The following is a 26,211-nucleotide window of genomic DNA, read 5'->3' as shown; positions in this document are numbered from 1 at the left end:
CACTAGATGGAAACAGGAAGTAACTTGCTGAGTGAGAAGAAAAATACCCTCTGTGTTGAGTTTTCACTACAAAGCATAAAATTCTTACAGGAAATGAACACTTAAGCATGTGAAATAATTATAAAGAATAGGCATTGCAAATTATTTTCCAATAAAAAATATGAGGAAAAAGTTTGTAGAGATGAATGGTGTGTGAAAAATTAAAAGCTCCATGTCAATGAATTGTGCCATGGATTTCCAAAGTCAGCCTATTACCAGTGTTCAGTTTATCTCCCTATTTTGGTCTACATCAAACCAAACTTTATCTTCCTGTACACAAACAAAATGAAATCTTAGCACTAACAAGAAGGCTTAGAACTTTTTTATACAAAAATCCATTCTGGGCCGGGTGCAGTGGTTCACACCTGTCATCCCAGCACTTTGGGAGGCTGAGGTGGGTGGATCACCTGAGGTCACAAGTTCAAGACCAGCCTGACCATAAACGTGAAACCCCTTTAATACAAAAATTTGCCGGGCGTGGTGGCAGGCACCTGTAATCCCAGCTACTTGGCAGGGAGGTTGAGAGAGGAGAACTGCTTGAACCCGAGACGTGGAGGTTGCACTGAGCCAAGATTGCGTCACTGCACTCCAGCCTGGGTGACAGAGCGAGACTCCGTCTTTAAAAAAAAAAAAATCCTATCTGTAGCATTTATAACAGGTGCATGCCAAGCCTCTAAGTCATCAAATAATTGTGTTTACAACTGTTAAATTTAGCCTAAACCTGCCTCCTAACACATTTTAATTTCAGCCTAACAATTTCTCCATGCATAGTGAACTGTAACCTAGCTGGACATGTAAACAAACTGTAACCTACTCTTGTGCCAATCACCAAGTTTCAGCCAATCAAGGGTGGCCAACGGTTCAAAACATATTCAAATAAGGCAAACGTCAGGCCATAACCAATTCAGCTGTTTCTGTACCTCATTTCCATTTTCTGTATATCACTTTCCTTTTCTGACCATAAATCTTCCACCACATGGCTGCACTGGAGTCTCCTTGAACCCATTCTAGTTCAGGGGCTGCCCGATTGTGACCTCTTCTTTGCTGAATTAAACTATGTTAAATATGTCTAAAGTTTTTCTCTTAACACAACCTGAGAGCAACCATCATCAAATGTCTCTTTCTAAGTTCCTTTGTAGATATTTAACCATGAAACCTGTCTTCCCCATTGGTTCTTCTTCTACTTTTTAGGACAATGGATTTTAAAATTAAGCTACTAAACTGAATTCTCAATTCACAGAAAAAAATATATAAACAAATAGGACTTGTTTGGCCAGGCACGGTGGCCCACGCCTATAATCCCAGCACTTTGGGGGACTGAGGTGGGTGGATCGCTTGAGGTCAGGAGTTCGAGACCAGCCTAGTCAACATTGTGTGACCCCCCCCAACTCTACTAAAAATGCAAAAATTAGCCGGGCGTGGTGGCATGCACCTGTAGTCCCAGTTACTTGGGAAGCTGAGCCAGGAGAATCACTTGAACCTGGGAGGTGGAGGTTGCAGTGCGCCGAGATAGTGGCACTGCACTCCAGAGCCTGAGTGACAGAGCGAGATCCTGTTTCAAACAAACAAACAAAACAAACAAATAAATAGGACTTGTTTAATTTTAAGTTTTTCTATGTAATGTATTTTAACTTTCAGCCCTTACTACCAGTTATTTCTCTTTGTTTTTTAGAGACAGGGTCTCATTCTATAGCCTTGGCTGAGTACAAGGGCTTTATTATCATAGCTCACTGCTGCCTCAAACTCCTGGGCTTGAGCTCCTCCTACCGCAGCTTCTTGAGTAGCTGGGACTACAGAACAGCTATAGTCCCAGCGTGCGTCACCACACACAGCTATTTTTTTTTTTTTCCCATAGACACGGGTCTCCCTACATTCCTCAAGTTGGTCTCAAATTCTTGGCCTCAAGCAATCCTCCCACCTGGCCTCCCAAAGCACTGGGTTTACAGACATGAGCCACCACACCTACCCTTCTACCAGTTGTTTCTATTAAAATCTAGCACAGATTGTCATCTAGTGTAACACAAAGTAGTATACTTAATATATTTAACATACTGAAAAAATTAGTATATCAATATTTCATCCTGTTTTATAAGAGCACCATGACTTTCAGGTATTCTACTTTCTGAATTGGTTTGAAAATGTATGTCCAAAATACAAAACCTTAAAAAAAAAAAAAAAGTCCACTTCCTCTTCCACATAGCAACTTCCCAAATTTCAACTATTATTTCTGAAAGGGATCTAGTCTAGCCAACTTTATTTCATAGATAAAGAAACTCAGATTCAGTGATTTAACTCCAATTAATACTCTCTTCTTCAGACAAAATACCTCCAACAGTTCCTTAAATGGCATAAGTTCTAGATCCTGAAAACTGTAGTCTTCTCTTTTCAAGACATACTCTAGGCTGGGCACAATGGCTTACACCATAGGGAGACCTCACCTTCACAAAAACTAAAAAAATTAGCTGGGTGTGGTGGCATGTACCTGTAGTCCCAGCTACTCAGGAGGCTGCATTAGAGGAATCACTTGAGCCTGGGAGGTATAGGTTACAGTGAGCCGTGATCACACTGCTGCATTCCACCCTGGGTGAAACAGTGTGAGACCCTGTCTTAAAAAAAAAAAAAAAAAAAGACACACTTCAGTTTCCTTACTGGTGGCCCCTCTTAGGATATACTCAAACAAAATTATTAGATGGGGTTTAATTAGAGTATAATGGGATGATGAACACTTCCTCAGCCATGCTGCAATTAGACTCCCCTAAGACTGGCAAGTACCCTAAGCCACGTCAGTTCTGATAGCACGCTATCAGTAAAGCTGTTGACATGTTACACTGTAGTAATCTAGCTCCAATCTCTGATTGATCCCCTGATCAAGTCATATTATTGCTTACCCAGTTTCTGGCTCATATCTCTCATAATTCATTTGCTTACTACTTTAATCCTTCCCCTATACTTTTTAACTAAGATCTAGGAATGTGTTTCTGCTAAAACTAATCCTGGCTGGCAGCCTAGTTAATTCCTAGAATTTGAGCAACAAGCAGCTCTCTGTAACAACCATGTGACCTGATTACCCAGATCTTGCTGGGCAAACTTCTTCCTATCTTTAGGAAACTACCCATCATTATTCCTCCAAGATACTTTCTGAAAGCACCCCAAATAAGGAAAATATCAAGATGGCACTGTGACAAATATTTTAATACATAGGAAAAAATAAATGTAGGGAGACTTACGTGGGTGTCACACCCCTGTCCCACCAAAGGAAAGGGTGGAGAACACATGTGTTGAACTAGAAGTGACCAATCTAAACTAAAAAGGTCAAGCAGGGGCAGGAAGTTGAGTTTTGCAATGAAAGCATTAGCAACCTATGCTTTGGGTTTTGAGCTGAAAAGAAACTGTTCCCAGGGTACTCTATTTTTACACTTTGCTATTTGTCTTGTCATTTTCCCAACCTTGTAGGCTCCTAAAGTATGAAGAAACTTTAAAGTCATCTAGTCAAGAGGTCCCAAATGCAGGTCCAAGGGAGTAACACATTTGCTGCATTAGAATCACTTAGGGAAAGTTTTGCAAAAACTGGTTATCTTCCCCCTGAAATTTCATACTGTCTTTGGCACCCCTTCCTCCAAATCAGGACTGAGTAGGCCTAAACTCTGTAGGATACGGTGACATATAACTAAATTTGGGAAGCCATTTGAACCATATTTGAATATCTCCTATGACAGGGAACTTACTCCTTCCAAAATAGCATGTTGTATCACCGGAGTTTGAAAACGGGAGGGCTGGCCGGGCGCAGTGGCTCATGACTATAACCCCAGCACGTTGGAAGGCTGAGGCAGACAGATCACCTGAGGTCAGGAGTTTGAGACCAGTCTGACCAGCATGGAGAAACCCCATCTCTACTAAAAATAAAAAATTAGCCGGTCGTGGTGGTGCATGCCTATAATCCCAGCTACTTGGGAGGCTGAGGCAGGAGTATCACTTGAACCCAGTGGCGGAGGTTGCAGTGAGCTGAGATCACGCCATTGCACTCCAGCCTGGGCAACAAGGAGAAACTCTGTCTCAAAAAAGTAAAAAAAAAAAAAAGGCTGGGGAGGGTTTTTAGAGTCAGATGGGTTTGAATGTCAGTCCAACTTTTTATCATGGAAATTTTCAAATATACACAAAGTAGAATAATAGACACCTAGGTATCCATCATTGGCTTCAGCAATTATCAACATATAGCCAATCTTGTTTCATCTATAAGCCCTCTAAACCCCAACACCTCACTTGATTTTATTACATTTTAAATTCTACAGTATATATCTCTAAATATGATTCATTTAATTAATTGCAATATCATTATTACACCAAAATATTAACAATAATTCCTTTTAACTTATTTACATCTCAATTTCCTCAACTGTAAAATAGGGATGGGTCATACTCTGGCCTCACAGGATTCTTGTGAGCTTTCTGTCTCAGTGATTAAAAAAAAATGTAGAAGAGTCCTTTGGCTTTGGCAACATATTGGTAAAAAATAATAATAAAGAGTTCAGTTTGAATACGTACAACATAGATAAAAATCATGTAAGTTCTTGCTTTCCGAATCCCAGTCTTGGAGCTGTGGACAGTAAATAACCCACCTACCCAGAAACCTCAACTTGCTTAAGATGATGACTACAATGCATCTGGAATGGTAATATCAGCTCAGCTGGGACAATCTATTTCTCTCAGTAGGTAAATGACTTTTCAACAATGGGAAGTTCAGAATTTAAGATATAAGGTAATTTATAAACATCTGTGTTAACTTCAAGACAATCTATCGTAGCTACAATGCATTCATTGTGGGGCTCTGCCTTCTACCAGTGCAAGGGTTGAGCCTAAGCTCAGCTCCCTACAAGACAAGGGGCTTCCTTTCCTTTGATAGCAAGACTAACTTTTCAGAGCCCCAATGTCTTTCTCCAGGTTCAAGGGAGTTGCCCTTCCCAAACAACTCTAAACAGTTGACATCTTAAATCCAGACTACATCTCAAATCCTGATTCCAGGCACTAAACACAGAATTCGTTTCTCTCATGAGAAACCTATAAAATAGAGACCCACAGCTAGGAAGTCATCTGCCTGTTAGAAATTGATCCGAATATGAATCCAGCAGTGACCTGGACCCTGCAGGATGGGAAGATCAGGGGGACCAGTGCCTTCCCCCCACCACCCCTATTTTTTGAGATAGGGTCTTGCTCTGTCGCCCAGGCTCGAGTACAGTGGTGCAATCATGGCTCACAGCAGCCTCAACCTCGTGGTCTCACACGATCCTCCTACCTCAGCCTCCCAAGTAGCTGGGACCACAGGAGTATGCCATCATGCCCGGCTAATCTTTTTTTATAATTGTGGTAGAGACAGGTTCTCATTATGTTGCCCAGGCTGGTCTCAAAGTCCTGGGCTCAAGTGATCCTCCCACCTTAGTCTTCCAAAGTGCTGGGATTACAAGCGTGAGTCATCATGCTGTCTAAACCTTCTTAACACCTATTTCTCTTCTTTCCAGACATCCAAATGGTTTTGTTTAAAGTCAACAATTCGGCCAGGCGTGGTGGTTCACGCCTATAATCCCAGCACATTGGGAGGCCGAGGTGGGCTGATCACCTAAGGTCAGGAGTTCGAGACCAGCCTGATCAACATGGAGAAACTCTGTCTCTACTAAAAATACAAAATCAGCCGGTGTAGACACATGCTGTAATCCCAGCTACTTAGGAAGCTGAGGCAGGAGTATCGCTTGAACCTGGGAGGTGGAGGTTGCAGTGAGCCAGATTGCACCACTGCACTCCAGACTGGGCAACAAAAGCAAAACTCGGTCTCAAAATAATAATAAATAAAGTCAACAATTCAGCATAAACCGATCCAAATCATGCAAAATCCATCCCTCCTTCCCCATCTAAATGCTAGTTAACTCCCAATGACAAAATAGTAGACAGGTGCTGATCTAATTAGCTGAATGATATAATTCACACTAAAGTGAGAATGAGGCTTAAACATTCCCAGGTTACACAGATAGAAGAGCAAAACACAAATCCGCAATGGTAATATTTCATTCTTCACTTTTATCGACAAAAGTGTTTAAAGAGAGAGTCCTTTAAGTTGCTCTTCTCTCTCTGGGGTTATTTTTTCATTCATTGATTCATGGTTAAAAACAACAAAACAAAATGCATGAGAATTTCCATAATGGGACTAAAAATAAAAATTCCTTATCTGCGTTAAAAAAATAAAAGGAATAAGGAAGAGAAAGAAGGGATCATATGTAATGAGGAGACATGGTCAGACAAATTTAAAATATCTTAAATGCCTCTCAGTGACAGCCAGATCCTTCATTAGAGGCTTTTTATTTACAATCCTGGAAAAATATTAATAGCAAGCAATTTTTCAATTGGCCTAATCACATTTAATCCTTTGCCACACAATCAAAGCACACTTGAGAGCAAAGAAAAAATTCAAAATGAAAAATTTTTTTTTCTTAACAAATTACGTACACAAATATGAACTCTGTTATACTAAATTTCAAAAGTTAGTAAGAAAAGACTATACCTGAAATATATGGCCCTGGGCTTTTGCAAGCTGAGTTGTTCGAATATTTAAAGACTGGCTTCTTGTTACAGTTGCCACAGAAAGGGATTTTCCATTCACCTTTCTTTCAAGATGACAATTTGCTGGCAATCTCTCTTCAAGAAGAACAGCATCCCAAGGATCCTTTGCTAGCAAACTTGAAACATTTTTCTCTTCTTCATGGTCTAATACCTCCACGTTATCCACCTTAGGCTTACTTAGAGGATCCAAATCTAACCAGTCAAATTTACTGATATCCTCAGACTTTGGAGATACCTGTAGACTGCTGACTTTTGAATCTGTTATCTCCAAATCAGTCCTTGCTTTCCCATTTTTTAAAAATTCTGATGTACTAGCTATTTTGTCAAATAGTTTTGCCATGTCAGGACTGACTACTGGACGATAGATAGGTAAGCTTCCTTGTGGATGAAAGGGTGTGGCAGGTGTCAAAGGATATGAGAAATATGGAGATTGTCCCGGAAGACTTAAATATATAGGTTCTGTAGATGGAAAAGTGGGCATTCTTGGATTGAAGCCATTTTGGAATGCAGCCTGTTTACTGTAAGTAGAAGGATAAATAGAAGGTAAAGTATAAGTGGAAGGCCCAGATAATCCAGGTGGCCACTGTCCTCTCTGAATGGTAGGTCTAAAATAGAGCTGTGCTGAAAAGGAAGGGCTCAGAACAGGAGTAGCTGGTAATACAGGTGTTTTTCTAGTCTCAAAACTGTCATCCAGCAATAGTTTCTCAAGTTCAGCTTGGGTGAGCTTTTCTACATCAATATCTAATGCTCTTTTTTGGGAATCTGATTCGGGAAACACCATGAGATCATAATCCTGTTTATTATAAACCTGTGCTTTTTTTCTGGTGCTGCTTGACAACTCAAAGCCTCTCTGATTGTCAGTCACTTGCCTATCCTTTTGCAGTTTTGCTAAAGCTTCTGCTTCCATCTGTAATGCTTCTTCTTTGTCCACATCTTTTGCTCTTGTTGGTTCCGGATGTGAAGATGGACATTCTTTAAATCCGCTGTTGCTGGATATCTGAGCCATGTCCACCAAAAAGATCAAACCTTCCTTCCTCTATTTTTTTCTTGTAGCTTCCAAAATAGCAAGAGCTATACATAAAAATAAACATAACACTCAATTAGATTTCTAAACATAAATATATTTTGTTTGCAACCTACCCCATATGATATAGGACTTAAAGCCACTTAGAAAAATACACTATAAAATAAACAAAAACAGTTGGATGAAATCTGGGTGAAGGAACACTTAACACCTTATACACTGTTGGGTTACAGAAGATGTTCAGATACACATTACTTTAACCCCATTTCCTGACCCAACTGGAAAGCTGGCACAGTAAATTAACTTTCATTTTAGCAGTCACAATGGCTGCCATTAACCAGTGGTACTTCTGGCAGAATTCTTAGCATGAAATGACTTAAGAGCTAGTCACATATTTTCAAAAGTTCAGACAGGGTTTACCGATATGCAGAAATAGCAAGTCAAAATGGTTTTTTATCTTTTGCTATTTGTTAAATTGCTCAAAAGCCAATTAGCAATAAAAACATCCAATACCTAGCTAATAAAATAGGAAACTATTATTTTATCAAAATACTATGTGCAAAACTGATTAAGGTTTAATAATCTTCCAGAAATATTAAAAATGTATAATGTAACATGGATTTGAATAATAAGACAAAAGTGTTAAGGCTTATTAGAAGTTCTGAGGTAATATTTCACTCAAAGATTAAATTACAGCTGAATTGGTCATATAGTTTTAATTACATTTCTATTCTGATTATCTGCAGTTAAATCAATAGTTATAATACCAAAATTTCTCCTTTTCAAAATCCTTAAATATTTTTATTCATGAAAAGAAGATTACTTTGTCATAGATTAGCTTACAAAAATTTATACTCCTCTATTTAAGACAAACACTTAATTCAGACCAAGATTACCCTGTGAAGCAGTATGACCAACTGAAAGGTTGCTTAGCTACTCTGTAACACAGAGCACATTTCCTCCTTCTAAACAATATGATAAAAGGGTTAAATATGGATTCTGGAGTCACATCACCTTAGTTTAAGAAGGTGACCGGCCAGGCGCAGTGGCTCACATCTGTAATCCCAGCATTTTGGGAGGCCAAGGTGGGCGGATCACGAGGTCAGCCGATCGAGACCACCCTGGCTAACACAGTGAAACCCCGTCTCTACTAAAAATACAAAAAATTAGCTGGGCGTGGTGGCAGGCGCCTATAGTCCCAGCTACTCAGGAGGCTGAGGCAGGAGAATGGCATGAACCTGGGAGGCAGAGCTTGCAGTGAGCTGAGATCCCGCCACTGCATTCCAGCCTGGGCAACAGAGCGAGACTCCGTCTCAAAAAAAATAAAAAGAAGGTATACAACCTTGGGCAAATGAAAACTTTTCTGTATGTCTTACTTTCCTAATTTTTTAAATAAAAAAGTATCAATCTAAATTAGGATACAAACTAAATGAAATAATACACATAAAAGTGCTTATCATTGGCTTTGGGCATAAGCATTAAATAAATGGTACATATTATTAATCTAATCTGGTTTGTGATACATCTAGTTTAAATACCTAGAAAGCAAGAGAGCTCCTGTTTACATTCTATGGTCTTTCTTTCTAGCAAACACAGTGCTTGTCTACCATATATGCTCAATATATGCGTGATGCAAGGAAGTAGAAAAAAACAAAATAAACTCTAATATAATACAAACAAAAATCGAAGTGTTGAGGTAATACTACACAAAAAAAAAAAAATTAGTGAGGAGGTCATGAAGAAAGAGGAATTCAAAGAATGTTCTTGGAATGTTCTTGGGGGGTATTATTTTGCAATCCTTCATACAATTATTTTCCCTTCTGTGGTAGACTACAAAGCATGGGCACAATGTATATTTAAAATATGCACACTTTACTGTATGTAAACTTTGTATCAAAAGAAAATGCTGTAAATATTGAACTCTTGTTAAATATGCACAAAGTACTTAGAGGAAAGTACTAATGTCTACAATTTGTTGTTCTTGACGTTTAGAGATGGGGGGGTGTGTCTCACTATGTTACCCAGGCTGGTCTTGAACTCCTGGCCTCAAGCGAGCCTCCTGCCTCAGCTGGGATTACAGGCATGATCCACTGTGCCTCGCTCTTACAATTTACTTTGAAATGCATGTTTTTAAAAGATGAATTAATGGACAGCAGAATAGATGGATAAATATGTGATTAGACAGGTTGGTGTGAACCCGGGGGGGCGAAGCTTGAAGAGAGCAGAGATCGCGCCACTGCACTCCAGTCTGGGTGACAGAGCGAGACTCTGTCTCAAAAAAAAAGAAAAATGTTTATAGTAGAATCTAGGTGATACAAATATGAGTGTTCACTTTGAAATTCTTTTAACTTGGTTGCCAAGACTGAAAATTTTCAAAATAAAAGGCTAGGTAGTAGGGAACAAGAGGAGCACAAATTCCTCCCATTTCAACACATACTCCCATGATTTTGTTGCTCCTCCCATAAAGAGGAGGACTCTATTTCTTTACTCTCTTGAGCTGAGCAGGCCTTGTGACTTGGCTTTTACCAATGAAATGGAAGTGACACTGTGGGAATAGGAGTTCCAAATCGAGGTCCTAAAAGGCTTTACTACTTCAGTTCTTTGTCTCTTGAAATGCAGCCACTGCTATGTGAATGCTCACTGTGGATGACAGGGGCCAGCTAACAGCCAGCACAAACCACCAAACATGTGATCTTAGACCAAACATGGATCTTAGACCATCCATCCACGCTCCAGATGACCACAATTCCATGAGTGACCAAAGGTGAGACCAGCAGAAGAAACCACCAAGCTGAGCTAAAGTCAAATTGATAACCTACAGAATCATTTTGGAATGATCTGCTATATAGCAATAGATAACTGATAAACTTTTTCTTATTACTTTTAGAAAACAAAGTGCAAGCCACTTTACTATTTAGCAACAAACTTCTGTTTTAACTTCCACCACCACCTTCCTCAACTTATCCTCAGGGAACAAATGGTTTTCTTTTCCTTTCTAAGGAGACCTCCTCCATATGTATCCTTAACACCACTGAATTCCCCTCCACTTCTTCATCAATGATTACCTCCTTTGCATTGTTAACTTATTTACTTGCTTAGGATCCTGTGCCACAAAAATGCTTAAGTCTTCTCCATATTGAAGTGGGGGGGAAATCTTAACATTCCCCTTTAGATTCCAGAAGCTTCCATTTTAATATTCTTTTTTCAATGCCATACTTCTCCAATGAGTGACCTAGAAAATCTTTTCTTTACACATCCTGCCTTGGAAAAACTCTACTTGTACTTCAGGGCCCAATTCAAACACTGTCTCCTCTCTTTAGCTTTCCCTAAGCAGCTCTTATCAGAATTCATCTTTTTAGATTAACCAAAACATTTTTATCACAGCTTTCTCTTTTTCACTTCTGTAGACCTTTTGCTGTTTTTGCCTATCAACATCTTTGCTTCTCGTTGTTGAACCTACAGCTTCCATTTTGGAGACTGATCTCCCTTTATCCCACATAGTTAAAATAGAACTGGCCATCTCTGCCCTTGTCCCCCACCCCCATCCACTCCAGAAGATTCAAATCTGGCCCATCAGAGTTAACTCCTGGACTTCTGCTGAAACTATTTGGAAAGAAAGCTCTTCTTTGAGCTTACTAAACTCAGATGTAAGCCTGGCCCTGGTGTGGCCGTCTTTGTCGCCACTTGAGGAGATACTGCCTAAGAATGAATCCAATCCAGAGGAAAGCAGAGCTAAGATAAAACGAAGAAAGACAGATTCTGGCTAATATTACATTAAGCATCTGGATCCAACCAAGCCCAAAGCCAGCCTTTCATTTATGTAAGCCAGTAAGTCTCCTTTTTTGCTTAAGCCAGTTTAAAATAAGCTTCTGCCATAACAAAAAATGTCCTGATGAACACAGAATCTGTGAACCTATGTGTCTACACCCAACAGACTAAAATAAGCTTAAGTGCAAAGGCCTACTTGTTTATTTTTGGAGTTCCCCATAACATTTAAAAGTACCTTGCTTAATGAATGAAAACTTAATTTACTGAACATGTGGGGTTTGTTTGTTTGTTTGTTTAGACAGAGTCTCATTCTGTTGCTCAGACTGGAGTGCAGTGGCACAGTCTCGGCTCACTGCAACCTCTGCCTCCTGGGTTCAAGCAATTCTCCTGCCTCAGCCTCCCGAGTAGCTGAGATTACAGGCGCCTGCCACCACACCTGGCTAATTTTTGTATTATTAGTAGAGACTAAAAAGTTTAGTGGAGACTAATAGCATTTTGCCATGTTGGCCAGGCTGGTCTTGAACTTCTGACCACAAGTGATCTGCCTGCCTCAGCCTCCCAAAGTGCTGGGATTACAGGCGTGAGCAACCTCACCTGGCTGAACATGTGTTTTAACAAGAGGGAATGAGGGCTATTGGACAGTCTTAAAGAAGGCATTTCCAGTGGCACAAGAGGATGGATATATGGTAGGAAAAATAAAACAAGTGTAATCACCTATCGTGGAACACCAAAGTATACTGCCTATTTTTCATAAAATCAGATGTATTAAAACAAAATAGCAGCCACGCCACGCACAGTGGCTCACGCCTGTAATCCCAGCACTTTGGGAGGCCAAGGCAGGTGGATCACCTGATGTCAGGAGTTCAAGACCAGCCTGGCCAACATGGTGAAACCCCGTCTCTACTAAAAATACAGAATTTAGCTGGGTGTGGTGGCATGCACCTGTAATGCCAGCAACTCAGGAGGCTGAGGCAGAAGAACCCTTGAATCCGGGAGGCAGAGGTGGCAGTGAGCCAAGGTCACCATTGCACTCCAGCCTGGGCAACAAGAGCGAAACTCTGTCTCAAAAAACACAATACAACAAAACAAAACAAAATAACACAATAGCATTTTACAAAGAGAAAGGCTACTTAGATATAATTCATCTTCCACAAGCATAATGTCAATTTGTTATTTAAGTAGTCTCCTTGTTGCCACATTTGGTAATGAACAATGCAGCATTATTCTGAAAGAAGGATCTAGATTTTTTAAAATTAGTTTACAATAGTTTATTCACTGGAGAATACACTTGTTCTAAGTATTTCAAATGAATGTTAACTCTCATTTACTGATAAAAGTATAAAATTAATCATTTGAAATATATTTTAATATTGAGTATGGGTTTTTCTCACATCACCAATTTATTTGCTTGCCCTGTTTCTAGTACCAACAACCAAAGTAGTACATGCTAAAGTAAATTCAACTCTAAGTAGTAAAAGTGAGCTGAATGCTACCAGCTAAGTTACCATATTTTAGTTTTCCAAGAGGTTATCATGCATGTATACTAAAATGGCAATAAAAGAACTTAACAGTTTGTCCAAAAGTAACCCTGTGCTTCAGCTATTTTTCTGGGGCTGCTGCATTGACATGCTCCATTAATTTTTTAAAATAAAACTTCATTTGATGACAAACATTTAGCAGGAAATAATTTCCTACATCCTAATTCAAAATGAAAACTTCAATGCTAATGTCCCCTTAATTCAAGCTGAGAAAGACAATATAACTAGTATTTGAATGAGGCCTGCAAATCATCTGCCAAAATTTTCTCAACATAAAGTAACCCAGTGAAGATCACAAGGCTGTAGCTACTTTAAAATTCTTCAAAAGTGGGTAATTAAACTATTGAGTTAAACGTTTGGACACCATTTGCATATCCCAAAACAGAAGAATTAATTTAAAAGTTCTTGGCTTCTTCTGTGTTAGACAGTCATTTACAATTTAAATTTAAACCCCAGAAAACAGAAAAAAGCAAGTCGGTGCTGCTACCCATCTAAATGTTTTCCTGATCTTAAAATTTCAAGACAACTAAGAAAACTAAAAAAGAATTATTTGAGTTGAACAATACAGATATTTGTCCTCCCAAATGAATATAAAGCTTAAAGTAAAATAAATTATGGTACTTCCATGGAACTGAATTTTTTTTTTTTTTGAGACAGAGTCTTGCTCTGTCGCCCAGGCTGGAGTGTGGTGGCACGATCTCGGTTCACTGCAACTTCCACCTCCCAGATTCAAAGGATTCTCCTGCCTCAGCCTCCTGAGTAGCTAGGATTACAGGTGCCCACCACCATGCCAGCTAATTTTTATATATATATATATATATATATATTTTTTTTTTTAGTAGAGATGGGATTTCACCGTGTTGGCCAGGCTAGTCTCAAACCCCTGACCTCAGGTGATTCACCTGCCTCAGCCTCCCAAAGTGCTGAGATTACAGGCGTGAGCCACCAAGCCCAGCCAGAACTGAATATTATACCACCATTAAAAATAAAATCATGGGCTGGGCGAGGTGACTCTTAAACTTTGGGAGGCTGAGGTAGGAGGATTGCTTGAGCCCATGGGTACCAGACCAGCCTGGGCAACATAGTCAGACCCCTCTCTACAAATAAATAAATAGATAAATTTCAAAAATTTAAAAAAAAAAAAAAAAAAGATTATGGGCTGAGTATGGCAGCTCAGGCCTATGATCCCAGCACTTTGAGGCTTTGACAGGCCAAAGCAGGAGCATCACTTAAGGTCAAGAGTTCGAGACCAGCCTGGGCAACATAGCAAGACCCCTATCTCTACAAATAAAAGTTATTTGGATGTGTTGGAATATGCCTGTAGTCTCAGCTAGTCAGGAGACTGAGGTGGGAGGAACACTTGAGCCCAGGTGTTCAAGGTTACAGTGAGCTATGATTGTGTCACTGCACTCCAGTCCGGGGGACAGAATGAGACTCTGTCTCTAAAAAATAAAACAAAAACCAAACCAAAATAAAATAATTACGACTGCAGTAACCATGGAAAGTATTTGATAAAACTGTAGCAAATATCTGCATATCTCTATCTATGCAGAGAGATATATAGACACTATATGCCAAACACTGCTTTAAGCAATGCATTAACTAATTTAATCCTCACGAATTTTATAAAGTAGCTATTAGTATCCTTAGTATACAAATGAAGAAATTTAAGCATACAAGTTATGTAATCTGCTCAGTCTCACAGCAGCTAGCAAGTGATGAAATCAGGACTCAAATTCAGGCAGAACTAATTCTCCACAATGTACTTTAAAGTTATCTGAGTGTCTAAATTACTATAATCTATCCACTATAAATATCAACTTTCATCTTCAATCATAGCGTTATTTTAATAAATTTGTTTCTTTTAATTATATCATGAGGTAATTAATACTGTTATTTAGTTATAACACGTACCAGCCGGGCGTGGTGGCTCACGCCTGTAATCCCAGCACTTTGGGAGGCCGAGACTGGTGGATCACAAGGTCAGGAGATCGAGACCATCCTGGCTAACATGGTGAAACCCCATCTCTATTAAAAATACAAACAATTAGCCAGGCGTGGTGGCGGGGCACCTGTAGTCCCAGCTACTTGGGAAGCTGAGGCAGGAGGATGGCGTGAACCCGGGAGGTGGAGCTTGCAGTGAGCCAAGATTGCGCCACTGCACTCCAGCCTAGGTGACAGAGCAAGACTCTGTCTCAAAAATAAAAATAAAAATAAAAATAACATGTACCAATTTATCAGTTAATTTATCATCACCAGATGACTAGCAAATTTGTAATTTCACTGAGGGCAGGAACTTTTTTTCATCGTCTACTCTCAAACTTCTAATGCAGTTGAATGAATGCATCAATGACTAGAGAACATAAGACACCATTCCTTTTATCAAAGAGAAGCTCAAATTCTGAAATAGGAAAAAAAAGGCTAAAATGACTCATTTATTAATAATTCAAACTTTACTAAAAAATAACATGGTTGAGTTTAGAATAAACAGGTGGGGTGGGGGAGCAGATTATCTTAAAAACTAGGAGGGAGATGGTAATAGAAAACTAAAAGTAAAAGTTGTTCCATTTCTGTTAAAAGGAAAAACTCCAGTACATGACAAGATAATATTCTCCTAACTCTACTGATTCATGGAAGGAAAAAACGTCATCTGATGAAAGAAAGCAAGTATTCTGGTGTTAGGAACTATAAAAATTTGTCACAAAGACAAAAATAAAAGAATGTCCAGGTATTCGATGTGATTAGGTTAGAGTAACACTGTCCAAAAGAAACAGAAAGAGGCCGAGAGCGATGGCTCATGCCTGTATTCCCAGCACTTTGGGAGGCCAAGGCAGATGGATCACCTGAGGACAGGAGTTTGAGACCAGTATGGCCAATATGGTGAAACCTTGTCTCTACTGAAAATACAAAAATTAGCTAGGCATCGTGGTGGGTGTCTGTAATCCCAGCTACTCCCAAGGCTGAGGCAGGAGAACTGCTTGAACCCTGGAGGTGCATGTTGCAGTGAGTCAAGATCACGCCACTGCACTCCAGCCTGGGCAACAGAGTGAGACTCCATCTCAAAAAAAAAAAAAAAAAAAGAAAAGAAAAAAATGAATGCCACATATAAAAGTTTCTACAGCTACATTAATTTGAAAAAAAAGATATTTAATCTAATATATGAAAAATATTGTCATTTTAACAGGTAATATAAAATATGAATGAAATATTTCATGGTTTTAAAAAACACGAATCCTTGAAATCTGGTGTATATTATGCATTAGCACATCTCAATTTGGACTAGTTACATTTCAAGTGCTCAGCAGCCAAAGGTATCTAGTGAACAGTGCAAGGTTACAGTTTATGAAGAGAGAAACAGGAACAAAAAAACATGGTGAACAAGTATGTTTGCTTTCTGGGTGGTAAGGAAAAATGTATCTTCTCAACAGTCATCTCTTTCCACATGCCAAAAAAATATCTCAAATTCCTGTTATTCTGGGGGAGAACAAAATTTTCTTTTTATTTTTTTAAGTCCCACAGATAACTTACTGTCTTTATTTATTTATTTATTTATTATTTACTTTTTTTTTTGAGACAGAGTCTTGTTCTGTTCCCCAGGCTGGAGTGCGGTGGCACAATCTCAGTTCACTGCAACCTCTGCTTCCCAGCCTCCAGAGTAGCTGGGATTATAGGCACTAGCCATCACACCTGGTTGATTTTTGTATTTTTAGTAGAGATGGGGTTTCACCATGTTGGTCAGGCTGGTCTCAAACTCCTGACCTCAGGTGATCCGCCTGTCTCAGCCTCCCAAAATGTTGGGATTACAGGTGTGAGCCACTGCACCTGGCCTATTTATTTATTTTGAAGACAGAGTCTAGCTCTGTTGCACAGGCTGAAGGGCAGCGGCTCGATCATAGCTCACTGTAACCTAGAACTCCTGGGCTCAAGCAATCCTTTTGCCTTAACCTCTCGAGTAGCTGGGACTACAGGCATGTACCACTACATCCAACTACTTTTTAAATTTTTTGTAGAGACAGGGTCTCACCATGTTGTCCAGGCTGGTCTCAAACTCCTGGCTCAAAGCAATCCTCTCACCTAGGCCTCCCAAAGTGCTGGGATTACTGGTGTACACCATTGTACCTGGCCAACCTATAGCCTTTAAATGAGGTCTTATCCTTTATAATTTTTTAATTTTTAAAGTATATACTTCCTAATTACCTTAATATTCTAAGATTTAGAAAACTGTTAACAATTTAGAGAGAAACGTGTTCACAATCAACCACCAAGGATAAGTTACAAAAAGATTAAATGTTTAAAAATAGAGACAAGGTCTCACTCTATCACTGATCCTGGAGGGCAGTGACATCATCATAACTCACTGTAATCTCAAACTCCTAGAGGTTCAAGGGATCCTCCTGCCTCAGCCTCCCGAGCAGCTGAGATTACCAGTATAACCAGGCCCGGCTAATGTTTTCATTTTTTATAGAGACAGGGTCTGGCTATATTGCCCAGGCTGATCTCGAACTCCTAGTCCTAAGTGATCTTCTCACCTCAGCCTCTCAAATCACTGGGATTACAGTGTGAGCCACTGTCCTGGCTCTAAATAAGTGTAAAGAAATTGAATCGTGAAAACAAAAGACAACATAGAATTCCGTTGTAACCTCAGCATAAAGGCCTCCTAATATGACTCAAAATCTAGAAGCCACATGTGAAAAGATTCAAGCACACAAACATCTTTTAAAATAACTTTTGTTTGGCAAAAAAGCACCAGTGAATGTATTCATTTCCTCAGTAAATATTTATTGGGTGTATACTATGCATCAGGCACTGCTATAGGCAATGAAAACCAAAAATAAAAATAACTGAACCAAGCCTGGGCAACATGGTGAATCCATATCTCTATGGAAAAAAAAATATATATATATAAATCAGCAGGGCGTGGTGGCACATGTTACTCTGGAGGCTGAGATGGGAAGACTGCTTGAGCCCAGGGGGTCAAGGCTGCAGTGAGCTATGATCGTGACACTGTATTCCACCCTGGGCCACATAGCCAGACTCTCTGTCAGAAATAAATACATAAAAACAACAGAACCATAAAAATGTCAATGAAAAGCAATAAACCAAGAAAAAATTTTTGCTATTCATATCACAAAGAGCTAATCTTTCTAATACATTAAAAACAACTACTAGAAAAAAAAAAAGGCTAGGTGCGGTGGCTCACACCTGTAATCCCAGCATTTGGTATATTTATATACACACACACACACACACACACACACGATTTGATTCATACAAAGTTCAAAAACATGAAAAACTATTTTATTTAAGAATGCTTACATTATGGCAAAACTGTGAAGGAAATGATTATCACAGGTGGTGGTACACGCCTGTATCCCAGCACCTTGGGAGGCCAAGGCAGGCGGATCACCTGAGGTCAGGAGTTCGAGACCAGCCTGACCAACATGGAGAAACCCCATCTCTACTAAAAATACAAAAAACTAGCCAGGTGTGGTGGCGGATGCTTGTAATCCCGGCTACTCGGGAGGCTGAGAAGGAGAATCGCTTTAACCTGGGAAATAGAGGTTGCAGTTAGCCAAGACCATGCCATTGTACTCCAGGCTGGGCAATAAGAGTGAAACTGTCTCAAAAAAAAAAAAAGTTAGAATAGTAGTTACTGATAGAGAAAGTTATAATCAGAAAAAAATATAGTGGGGACTTCGGGTACTAGCAATATTCTGCTTCCTAACCTAGTGACTGGTTACACAAGTGTTTATAATTATTTGTTAAGTAATCATATATGATTTATGCACTTTTCTGTGCATTACTTAACCATAAAGAATAATCTACTCTTGGCTGGGTGCAGTGACTCACAAAACACATTGGGAGGCTGAGACAAGAGGAGCCCAGGAGTTTGAGACCAGCCTGGGCAACATGGCAAAACCCCATCTCTACAAAAAATTTTAAAATTAGCTGGGCATAGTGGTGCACGCCTGTAGTCCCAGCTACTCTGGAGGCTGAGAGGTAGGAGGATCACTCGAGCCCAGAAAGGTGAGGCTGCAGAGAGTCAAGATCATTCACTGTACTTCAGCCTGGATGACAGAACAAGACCCTGCCTCAAAGAAAAAAAAAAAAAAAGTTCAACTTGGAAAGTTTATTTTTTTAGTGATAACATTAAAAAATACAAATAAAAGCTATACTGTCTCCCTTTGATCTGCCAATCTAGAGGCTAAATTAAGAAGACTGCCCTTACTCATTAAGAGATATGGGGAAAGGATAAGACTATAACAAACTTTATAAAATAGAGTTTCTCAAATGTTCATCATCTGTGAATTAATGAGCACTGCACATAACATGATCAATTTATGTAAAACATTCAGCGCATTTTTATTTATTTATTATTTTTGAGACAGGTTCTCACTCTGTCACCAGGCTAAAGTGAAGTGGCATGATCACAGTTCACTGCAGCCTCGACCTCCCAGGCTCAGGTAATCCTCCCACCTCAGTCTCCAGAGTAGCTGGAACTACAGGCATGCACCACTATGCCCAGCTAAGTTTTGTAATTTTTGTAGAGATGAGGTTTTCCCACGCATGTTGCCTAGGCTGGTCTCAAACTCCTAAGTTCAAGCAATCCTCCTGCCTTGGCCTCCCAAAGTGCTGGGATTACAGACATGAGTCACCAAGCTTGGCCTCAATGTATTTTAAAACACAAGTAAAACATTAAAAAATGAATGCAGAAGTTCCCCCTTATCCATAGTTTCCCTTTCCAAGGTTTCAGTCACCCACAGTCAAAAGTGGTCCAAAAATATTAAATAGAAAATTCCAGATATCAACAATTAATAAGTCTTAAATAACTTTTATGAAAGTATACTGTTACAATTATTCTATTATTACTTATGGTTATTCTCTTACTGTGCCTAACTTAAATTAAACTTTATTGGTCAGGCACGGTGGCTCACACCTGTAATCCCAGAACTTTGGGAGGCCAAGGTGGGTGGATCACCTGAGGTCAGCAGTTCGAGACCAGCCTGGCCAACATGGTGAAACCCCGTCTCTACTAAAAATACAAAAATGAGTTAGGCGTGGTGTGGTGGCACACGTCTGTGATCCCAGCTTCTTGGGAGGCTGAGGCAGGAGAATCCCTTGAACCTGGGAGACAGAGGTTGCAGTGATCATGCCACTGCACTCCAGCCTGGGCAACAGAAAGAGACTCTGTCTCAAAAAAACAAAAAAAACCCCACTTTATCGTAAGTATGTACATACAGGAAAAAACAGTATAGTCATGTACCACATGACACTCCAGTCAACAGCAGACCATATATATGACAGTGGGCCCTCAGGATTATAATGGGCCAGGTGTGGTGGCTCACACCTATAGTCTCAGCACCCTCCCTTTGGAAGGTCGAGGATAGGGAATACTTAAACCCAGGAGTTTGAGACCAGCCTGAGTAACATAGTGAGAATCCTCCTAAAAAGAAAAAAAAAATTAGCCAGGCATGGTGGCACATGCCTGCAGTTCTAGCCACTCAATTTCAGCTCTTTGGGAGGCTGAAGTAGGAGACTCACTTGAAACCAGGAGTTTGAAGTTACAGTGAGTTATGATCATGCCACTGTACCTCTTGCCTGAGCACAGAGTAAGATCCTGTCTCTAAAAAAAAAAAAAAGATTATAATGTTATAACAGAGATGAAAAACTCCTAGTAATGTTTCCTATATTTTTCATTGTTACTTTATAGTACACTCCTTCTACTTAAAAAAAAAAAGAGAAAAAAAAGTTAACTGTAAAACAGCCTCAAGTAGGTCCTTTTGGAGGTATTTCAGAAGATGGCATTGTTATCCTAGGAGATGACAGCTCCGTGCATGTTACTGCCCCTGAGGACTTCCAGTGAAACAAGATGTAGAGATGGAAAACAGCTACATTGATTATCCTGACCTTGTGTAGGCCTAGGCTACCACGTGTGTTTGTGTCTTAGTTTTTAACAAAAAAGTTTACAAAGTAAAAAATAATTAAAAATTTAAAAAATAGAAAATAGCCACTTGTAGAATAAGGATATAAAGTATTTTTGTATAGCTGTACTATGTTCTTATATTACAAAAGGGTCAAAAGTTAAAAAAATAAAAATAAAAAGTGTATAAAGTAAAAAGGTTACAGTAAGCTAAGGTTAATTTATTACTAAAGAAAGAAAAACAGCTGGGGATGGTGGTTCATGCTTATAATCCCAGCAGTTTGGGTGGCCAAGAGGAGAGGATCCTTAAAGCCCAGGAGTTTGAGACCAGCCTGGGCAATGTAGCAAGAACACCTTCCTCAACTACAAAAAGTTTTAAAAATAATTAGCCGAGTGTGGTAGCACACACCTACATTCCTAGCTACTCAGGAGGCTGAGGTAGGAGGATCATTTGAGCCTAGGAATTCCAGGCTGCAATAATTCCAGGCTGTGATCACACCATTGCACTAGCCTGGTCAACAGAGTGAGACTGTCTAAAAAAGATTTTTTTCTCTCTTCGGTCCATACGTCCAAAATGACAAAGAAAAGAAGGAACAACGGTCGTGCCAAAAAGGGCCGCGGCCATGTGCAGCCTATTCGCTGCACTAACTGTGCCCGATGCGTGCCCAAGGACAAGGCCATTAAGAAATTCGTCATTCGAAACATAGTGGAGGCCGCAGCGGTCAGGGACATTTCTGAAGCGAGCGTCTTTGATGCCTATGTGCTTCCCAAGCTGTATGTGAAGCTGCATTACTGTGTGAGTTGTGCAATTCACAGCAAAGTAGTCAGGAATCAATCTCGTGAAGCCCGCAAGGACCGAACACCCCCTCCCCGATTTAGACCTGCGGGTGCTGCCCCACGTCCCCCACCAAAGCCCATGTAAGGAGCTGAGTCCTTAAAGACTGAGACAGACTATTCTCTGGAGAAAAATAAAATGGAAATTGTACTTAAAAAAAAAAAAAGATTTTTTTTTAATTAAAAAGAAAAATATATTTTTGCAAATATAGGATAGTATATGTACAGTGTTTATAAAATCTACAGTAGTATAATGTCCTAGGCCTTTGCATTCACTCACTATTCACTCATTGACTCACCCAGAGCAACTGTCAGTCCTGCAAGCTTCACTCATAGTTAAGTGCCCTACACAGGTGCATTTTAAAATATTTTATACCATATTTTTACTGTGCCTTTTCTATGTTTAGATATGCAAATACTTACCAATTGTTACAACTGCCTACAGTATTTAGTAACATGCTATAGTATGTACAGCATTTAATATACATACAGCAATATGCCATAAGGTTTGTAGCCTAAGAGCAAAAGGCTATATACTACATACCCTAGGTGTATAGATTACACCATCAAGATTTGTTTAAGTACTTGCTATGATATTCACACAATGACAAAATTGCCTACTGATGCATTTCTTAGAACATATCCTTGTCGTTAAGCAACATATGACTGTATATATAGGGTTTGGTACTATCCGAAGTTTTAGGCATCCACTGGTGATCTTGGAACATATCCTACCAAAGATAAGGTGGGAAAACTACTGTAGTAAGATAATATCTTACTGTAATAAGATATTACAATCAGTGAGAGAAACGATTATACACTTTCATCATTTTATGCATATCTAGTAAATTTGCTTATTTCTATTATATTAGAAAATTCTAATTCAATTATAGCTTATCAGGAAGGCAACAATGTTTAGTGGTCACTATATCAGATACTTAACAGAAACTTACAGGCTCTATCTTCAAAATATTTCTGAACGTAAACATTCCTTCATTATGTTCTCAATATCATCCTAGACCAATTAATCATCACCTCTTGTTCTTTCCTGGATTATTGAAATAGCCTTCCCCAAACTGTTTCCCTGCTATATTTATAACCCCTCCATTCCTCACCTTCAGACTATCCTCAACACAGTAGCTGGAGTGATCTTGAAAAACCTAGAACCTGTCACTCCTCTGCACAGAATTTTCAACAGCTCCTAACCCATTCAGAGAAAAGGTACAATCTTTACAATGGCCCACCAGGCACACTAATATTTGGCCTCTCATTATCTCTCTCCTGTAACTCTGCACTGCTTCCGTCACACTGGCCCCCTTGTTCCTCAAACACCTTATGCTCCCAACTCACGGCCTTTGCTCTTCTGTTACCTCTGACTAGGCTGTTCTTCCCCTGAATCGCTGAATGGCTTAATCCCTTGCTTTCTTCAAGTCTTCACTGAGAAGGTGACACTTGTGTAAAGTCCTCCCTGATAACCGAGTTAAAACTACAATTTTCTCCAACTCCACTGCCTATCACCTTACCTTAATTTTCTCCTCAGCATTTACTACCATCTAGTATACTATATATTTACTTATTTATTTTGTTTATTGTCTGCATTTCCCCCTCTAGGCTATAAATTTCATGAAGCTGGGATTTATTTGTCTGGTTTACTGCTATAGTCCCAGCACTCTAGTCCTGGAATAACAAAGCTTTCATTCAAGTATTTGTTAAACAAATAGGTGAAATTAAATCTAATATGGAACAAAAATATCACATTCAAAATGAGTATTTTAACCTAAGAGATACAATAAAGAGATACAATAGATTTTTAACCCACTCTTGTTGCATTCATTTTTAAAGTATTTAGAAGCCATCTTAAATGTGCCAAATAATATGCCATCAATGTCTTCCTCTAAGAGAAGAAAATCCATATGTATATCTCAGAATTGTTCTTCAGAGCCACAAGGCCCTTTTTAGTCAGACCAAAACACATTCCTATTTTGAAGTACTTGTGAGAAATACAGTTCATGTCTGCTTGGAGATAGAAACACCGGCCTTGGCCGGGCACGGTGGCTGACGCCTATAATCCCAACACTTTGGGAGGCCAAGGCGAGTGGTCAGGAGTTGAAGCCCAGGAGTTCAAGATCAGCCTGGACAACATACTGAAACCCCATCTCTATAAAAAATACAAAAATTAGCTGGGTGTGGTGGTGCGGGCCTGTAGTTCCAGCTACTCAGGAGGCTGAGGTGGGAAGATTGCTTGAGCCAGATCAAGGCTCCCTAGTGCTACTGCACTCCAGCATGGGTGATAGAGCAGATCCTGTCTCAAAAAAAAAAAAAAGAAAAAGAAAAAGAAAAAAGAAATACTGGCTTTGGGCTCAACAGAGCAATTTGGCTAGAGATAAATCTTTAGGCGTTATCTATGTGTACAGCTGAAGACCTGAAGTCATGGAAGTAGTTGAAGATTGCCCTGGGAGAATGTGTAGAGTGAAGATAAAAAAGAAACAAGAAAAAAATCATGAGCGCCATTAGCAAATGAAGACCGGTATCAAATAAATACAAGGAACAGAGTATCCTAAGGAGGAAATGGTTAATATTGTCAGAAACTACAGAAAGATGACATAGGATAAGGACTGGAAAAAAACACTAGGTCTAAGAACTCAGTGATGTTTACAATAATAGCTTTATTGAGATATAACTCTTAACATAAAATTTACACTTTTAAAGTATACTATTCAGTTGTTTTTAGTATATTCAGAGGTGTGTTATCATCACTACCACTAGGTTTCAGAATACATTCATCACCCCATAAAGAAACTCTGCACCCATTAGCAGAGTTTCTAATTGGCAGGGTTTCACATTTCCCCTAATATTAGTGATTTTAAAAGAAGATAGTTTTGGAGAAGTATGAAAAACTAAAAGTAAGGAATTATAAGTAACAAGAGTATATTATTCTTTCAGAGGGAACTAGGAGAGAGAGGTAGATAGGAGGAGGTGGTATCAGAATGGCTGTTTAAAATGGGGAAGGCCACAGACTGAAGGGAAGGATTCAGGGAAAAAGACTGAGACGCACAGAGACAGAAGATGCATACTCGCTCACAAACTGGATATAGTTGAATAGGATACTATCAGAAACACAGATAGAAAGGTTTTACTTGGAAAGGAAGAGACGCCTTAGGGGACTACGGTGATAAAAGTAAGAAACTACTAAGTCAATAACTAAAAATGAGGGACAGCTGGGAGCCAATGGTAGGAAGCAGATTTACTTTTTGCTAAATTTCAGTAGTTTTAAATTTTTCATCATTTGCATGTTTTACTACCTCAAAATAAAGATGATAAATACAGGGATTTTTGGGCCGGGCATGGTGGCTCACGCCTGTAATCCCAGCACTTTGGGAGGCCAAGGTGGATGGATCACTTGAGATCAGAAGTTCGAGACCAGCCTGGCCAACATGGTGAAACCCCATCTCTACTAAAAATACAAAAATTAGCCGAGCGTGGTGGTGCATGCCTATAATCTCAGCTACTCAGGAGTCTGAGGCAGGAGAATCACTTGAGCCCAGGAGGCGGAGATTGCAGTGAGCCAAGATCATGCACCACTACACTCCAGCCTGGGCGACAGAGTGAGATCCTGTCTCAAAAAAAAAAAGAAAAAGAAATGTCACAGAACAGAGAACACACAAACACCTAATGAATTAAATTTCAGAAAGTGATTGCCCTTTAATAGGAGAGAGAGGCCCAATACTACTCTCTTCCCTGGTGCAGCAGCAGCAGGAGAAAATGTACTATAGACAGGGATAAGAAGAAACAAACCAGACTTTTAAGAAATTTTTAATGCCAAATGTAGGCTAGCATGACAGATTAAAATTCCAAGGCATGGTGGAGGTAAAGCTGAGTAGTCTAATGTGCTGGAATAAGAATTACAAGGAGCCCCAGACACGGAACCCATCTACCAACTCTCCTACAGATCTTCACTAAATACACAGGTAGTACATTGAAAGCTGAAGACAGGTCAGAAGAACTGAAAGAGATCCCATTTGAAGTATATAGGCCTCCCTGAAGTACAAGGCAGTCATCTTCCAAAGGAGGCTGGCAAGTGAGCAGACAGAAATCCATCTGAGGTAATCTAAGCTTTCGGCTACCAAAGGCTGTGGAGGCAAGAACTGAGAAAAAGCCCTCCAAGGCATTCCAAGCCTTCACACAATGTAAAACAGCTGCCCTCCTGAGGCAAGGGTAAGAGCAGCAAGGCAGAGATCTCCTGAGACACAAAAAGGCAAGAGGCACAATCAAAGAACAAAGAGAACCTCCCAGTGACCTAAAAAGCTGGCAGCTCAGCTGGCAAAACAGATCTCTGAAATCATATCAGTGCTTAGATCCCAAATCCTGCTGAGGAGAAAGTCATAATTCTGCCCCAAAGTATTTAGACCCAGTGGTAAACTGAATCAAACTACAGCTGCAACAAAGCACAGACTCATCTTACTCATCTTATAAATTAGACT

The 26,211-nt window shown here is 39.6% G+C and overlaps 2 protein-coding genes across 3 annotated transcripts in view; one reads left to right on the top strand and one right to left on the bottom strand.

Annotated features, from left to right (window-relative positions):
* Window positions 1-26,211, bottom strand: part of PIK3C2A (phosphatidylinositol-4-phosphate 3-kinase catalytic subunit type 2 alpha) — a 116,313-nt gene that overhangs the window by 71,219 nt on the left and 18,883 nt on the right. Inside the window, exon 2 of one of the 2 annotated variants that reach the window (XM_025355879.1) lies at window positions 6,587-7,716. The exons of the other annotated variant lie outside the window; for it this stretch is intronic. Coding sequence (XP_025211664.1) covers window positions 6,587-7,651 — 1,065 coding nt within the window. The 5' untranslated portion in view covers window positions 7,652-7,716. The remainder of the gene's footprint in view (window positions 1-6,586; window positions 7,717-26,211) is intronic. 2 annotated transcript variants of the gene reach the window in all.
* LOC112606004 (40S ribosomal protein S26-like) lies at window positions 21,453-21,897 on the top strand. Its single transcript, XM_025355884.1, has one exon. The coding sequence runs from the start codon at window positions 21,471-21,473 to the stop codon at window positions 21,816-21,818; it is 348 nt and encodes a 115-aa protein (XP_025211669.1). The 5' UTR covers window positions 21,453-21,470; the 3' UTR covers window positions 21,819-21,897.

Source organism: Theropithecus gelada, chromosome 14 (genome assembly GCF_003255815.1).
Source record: "Theropithecus gelada isolate Dixy chromosome 14, Tgel_1.0, whole genome shotgun sequence".
NCBI lineage: Eukaryota > Metazoa > Chordata > Mammalia > Primates > Cercopithecidae > Theropithecus > Theropithecus gelada.
The sequence above is the reverse complement of the archived record's forward strand: the minus strand, read 5'-3'. Positions and strand labels throughout refer to the sequence as shown.

Bases quoted from the DNA above. Each gene is read 5' to 3' on its own strand.
- LOC112606004 (XM_025355884.1), top strand. From the start codon at position 21,471: ATGACAAAGAAAAGAAGGAACAACGGTCGTGCCAAAAAGGGCCGCGGC.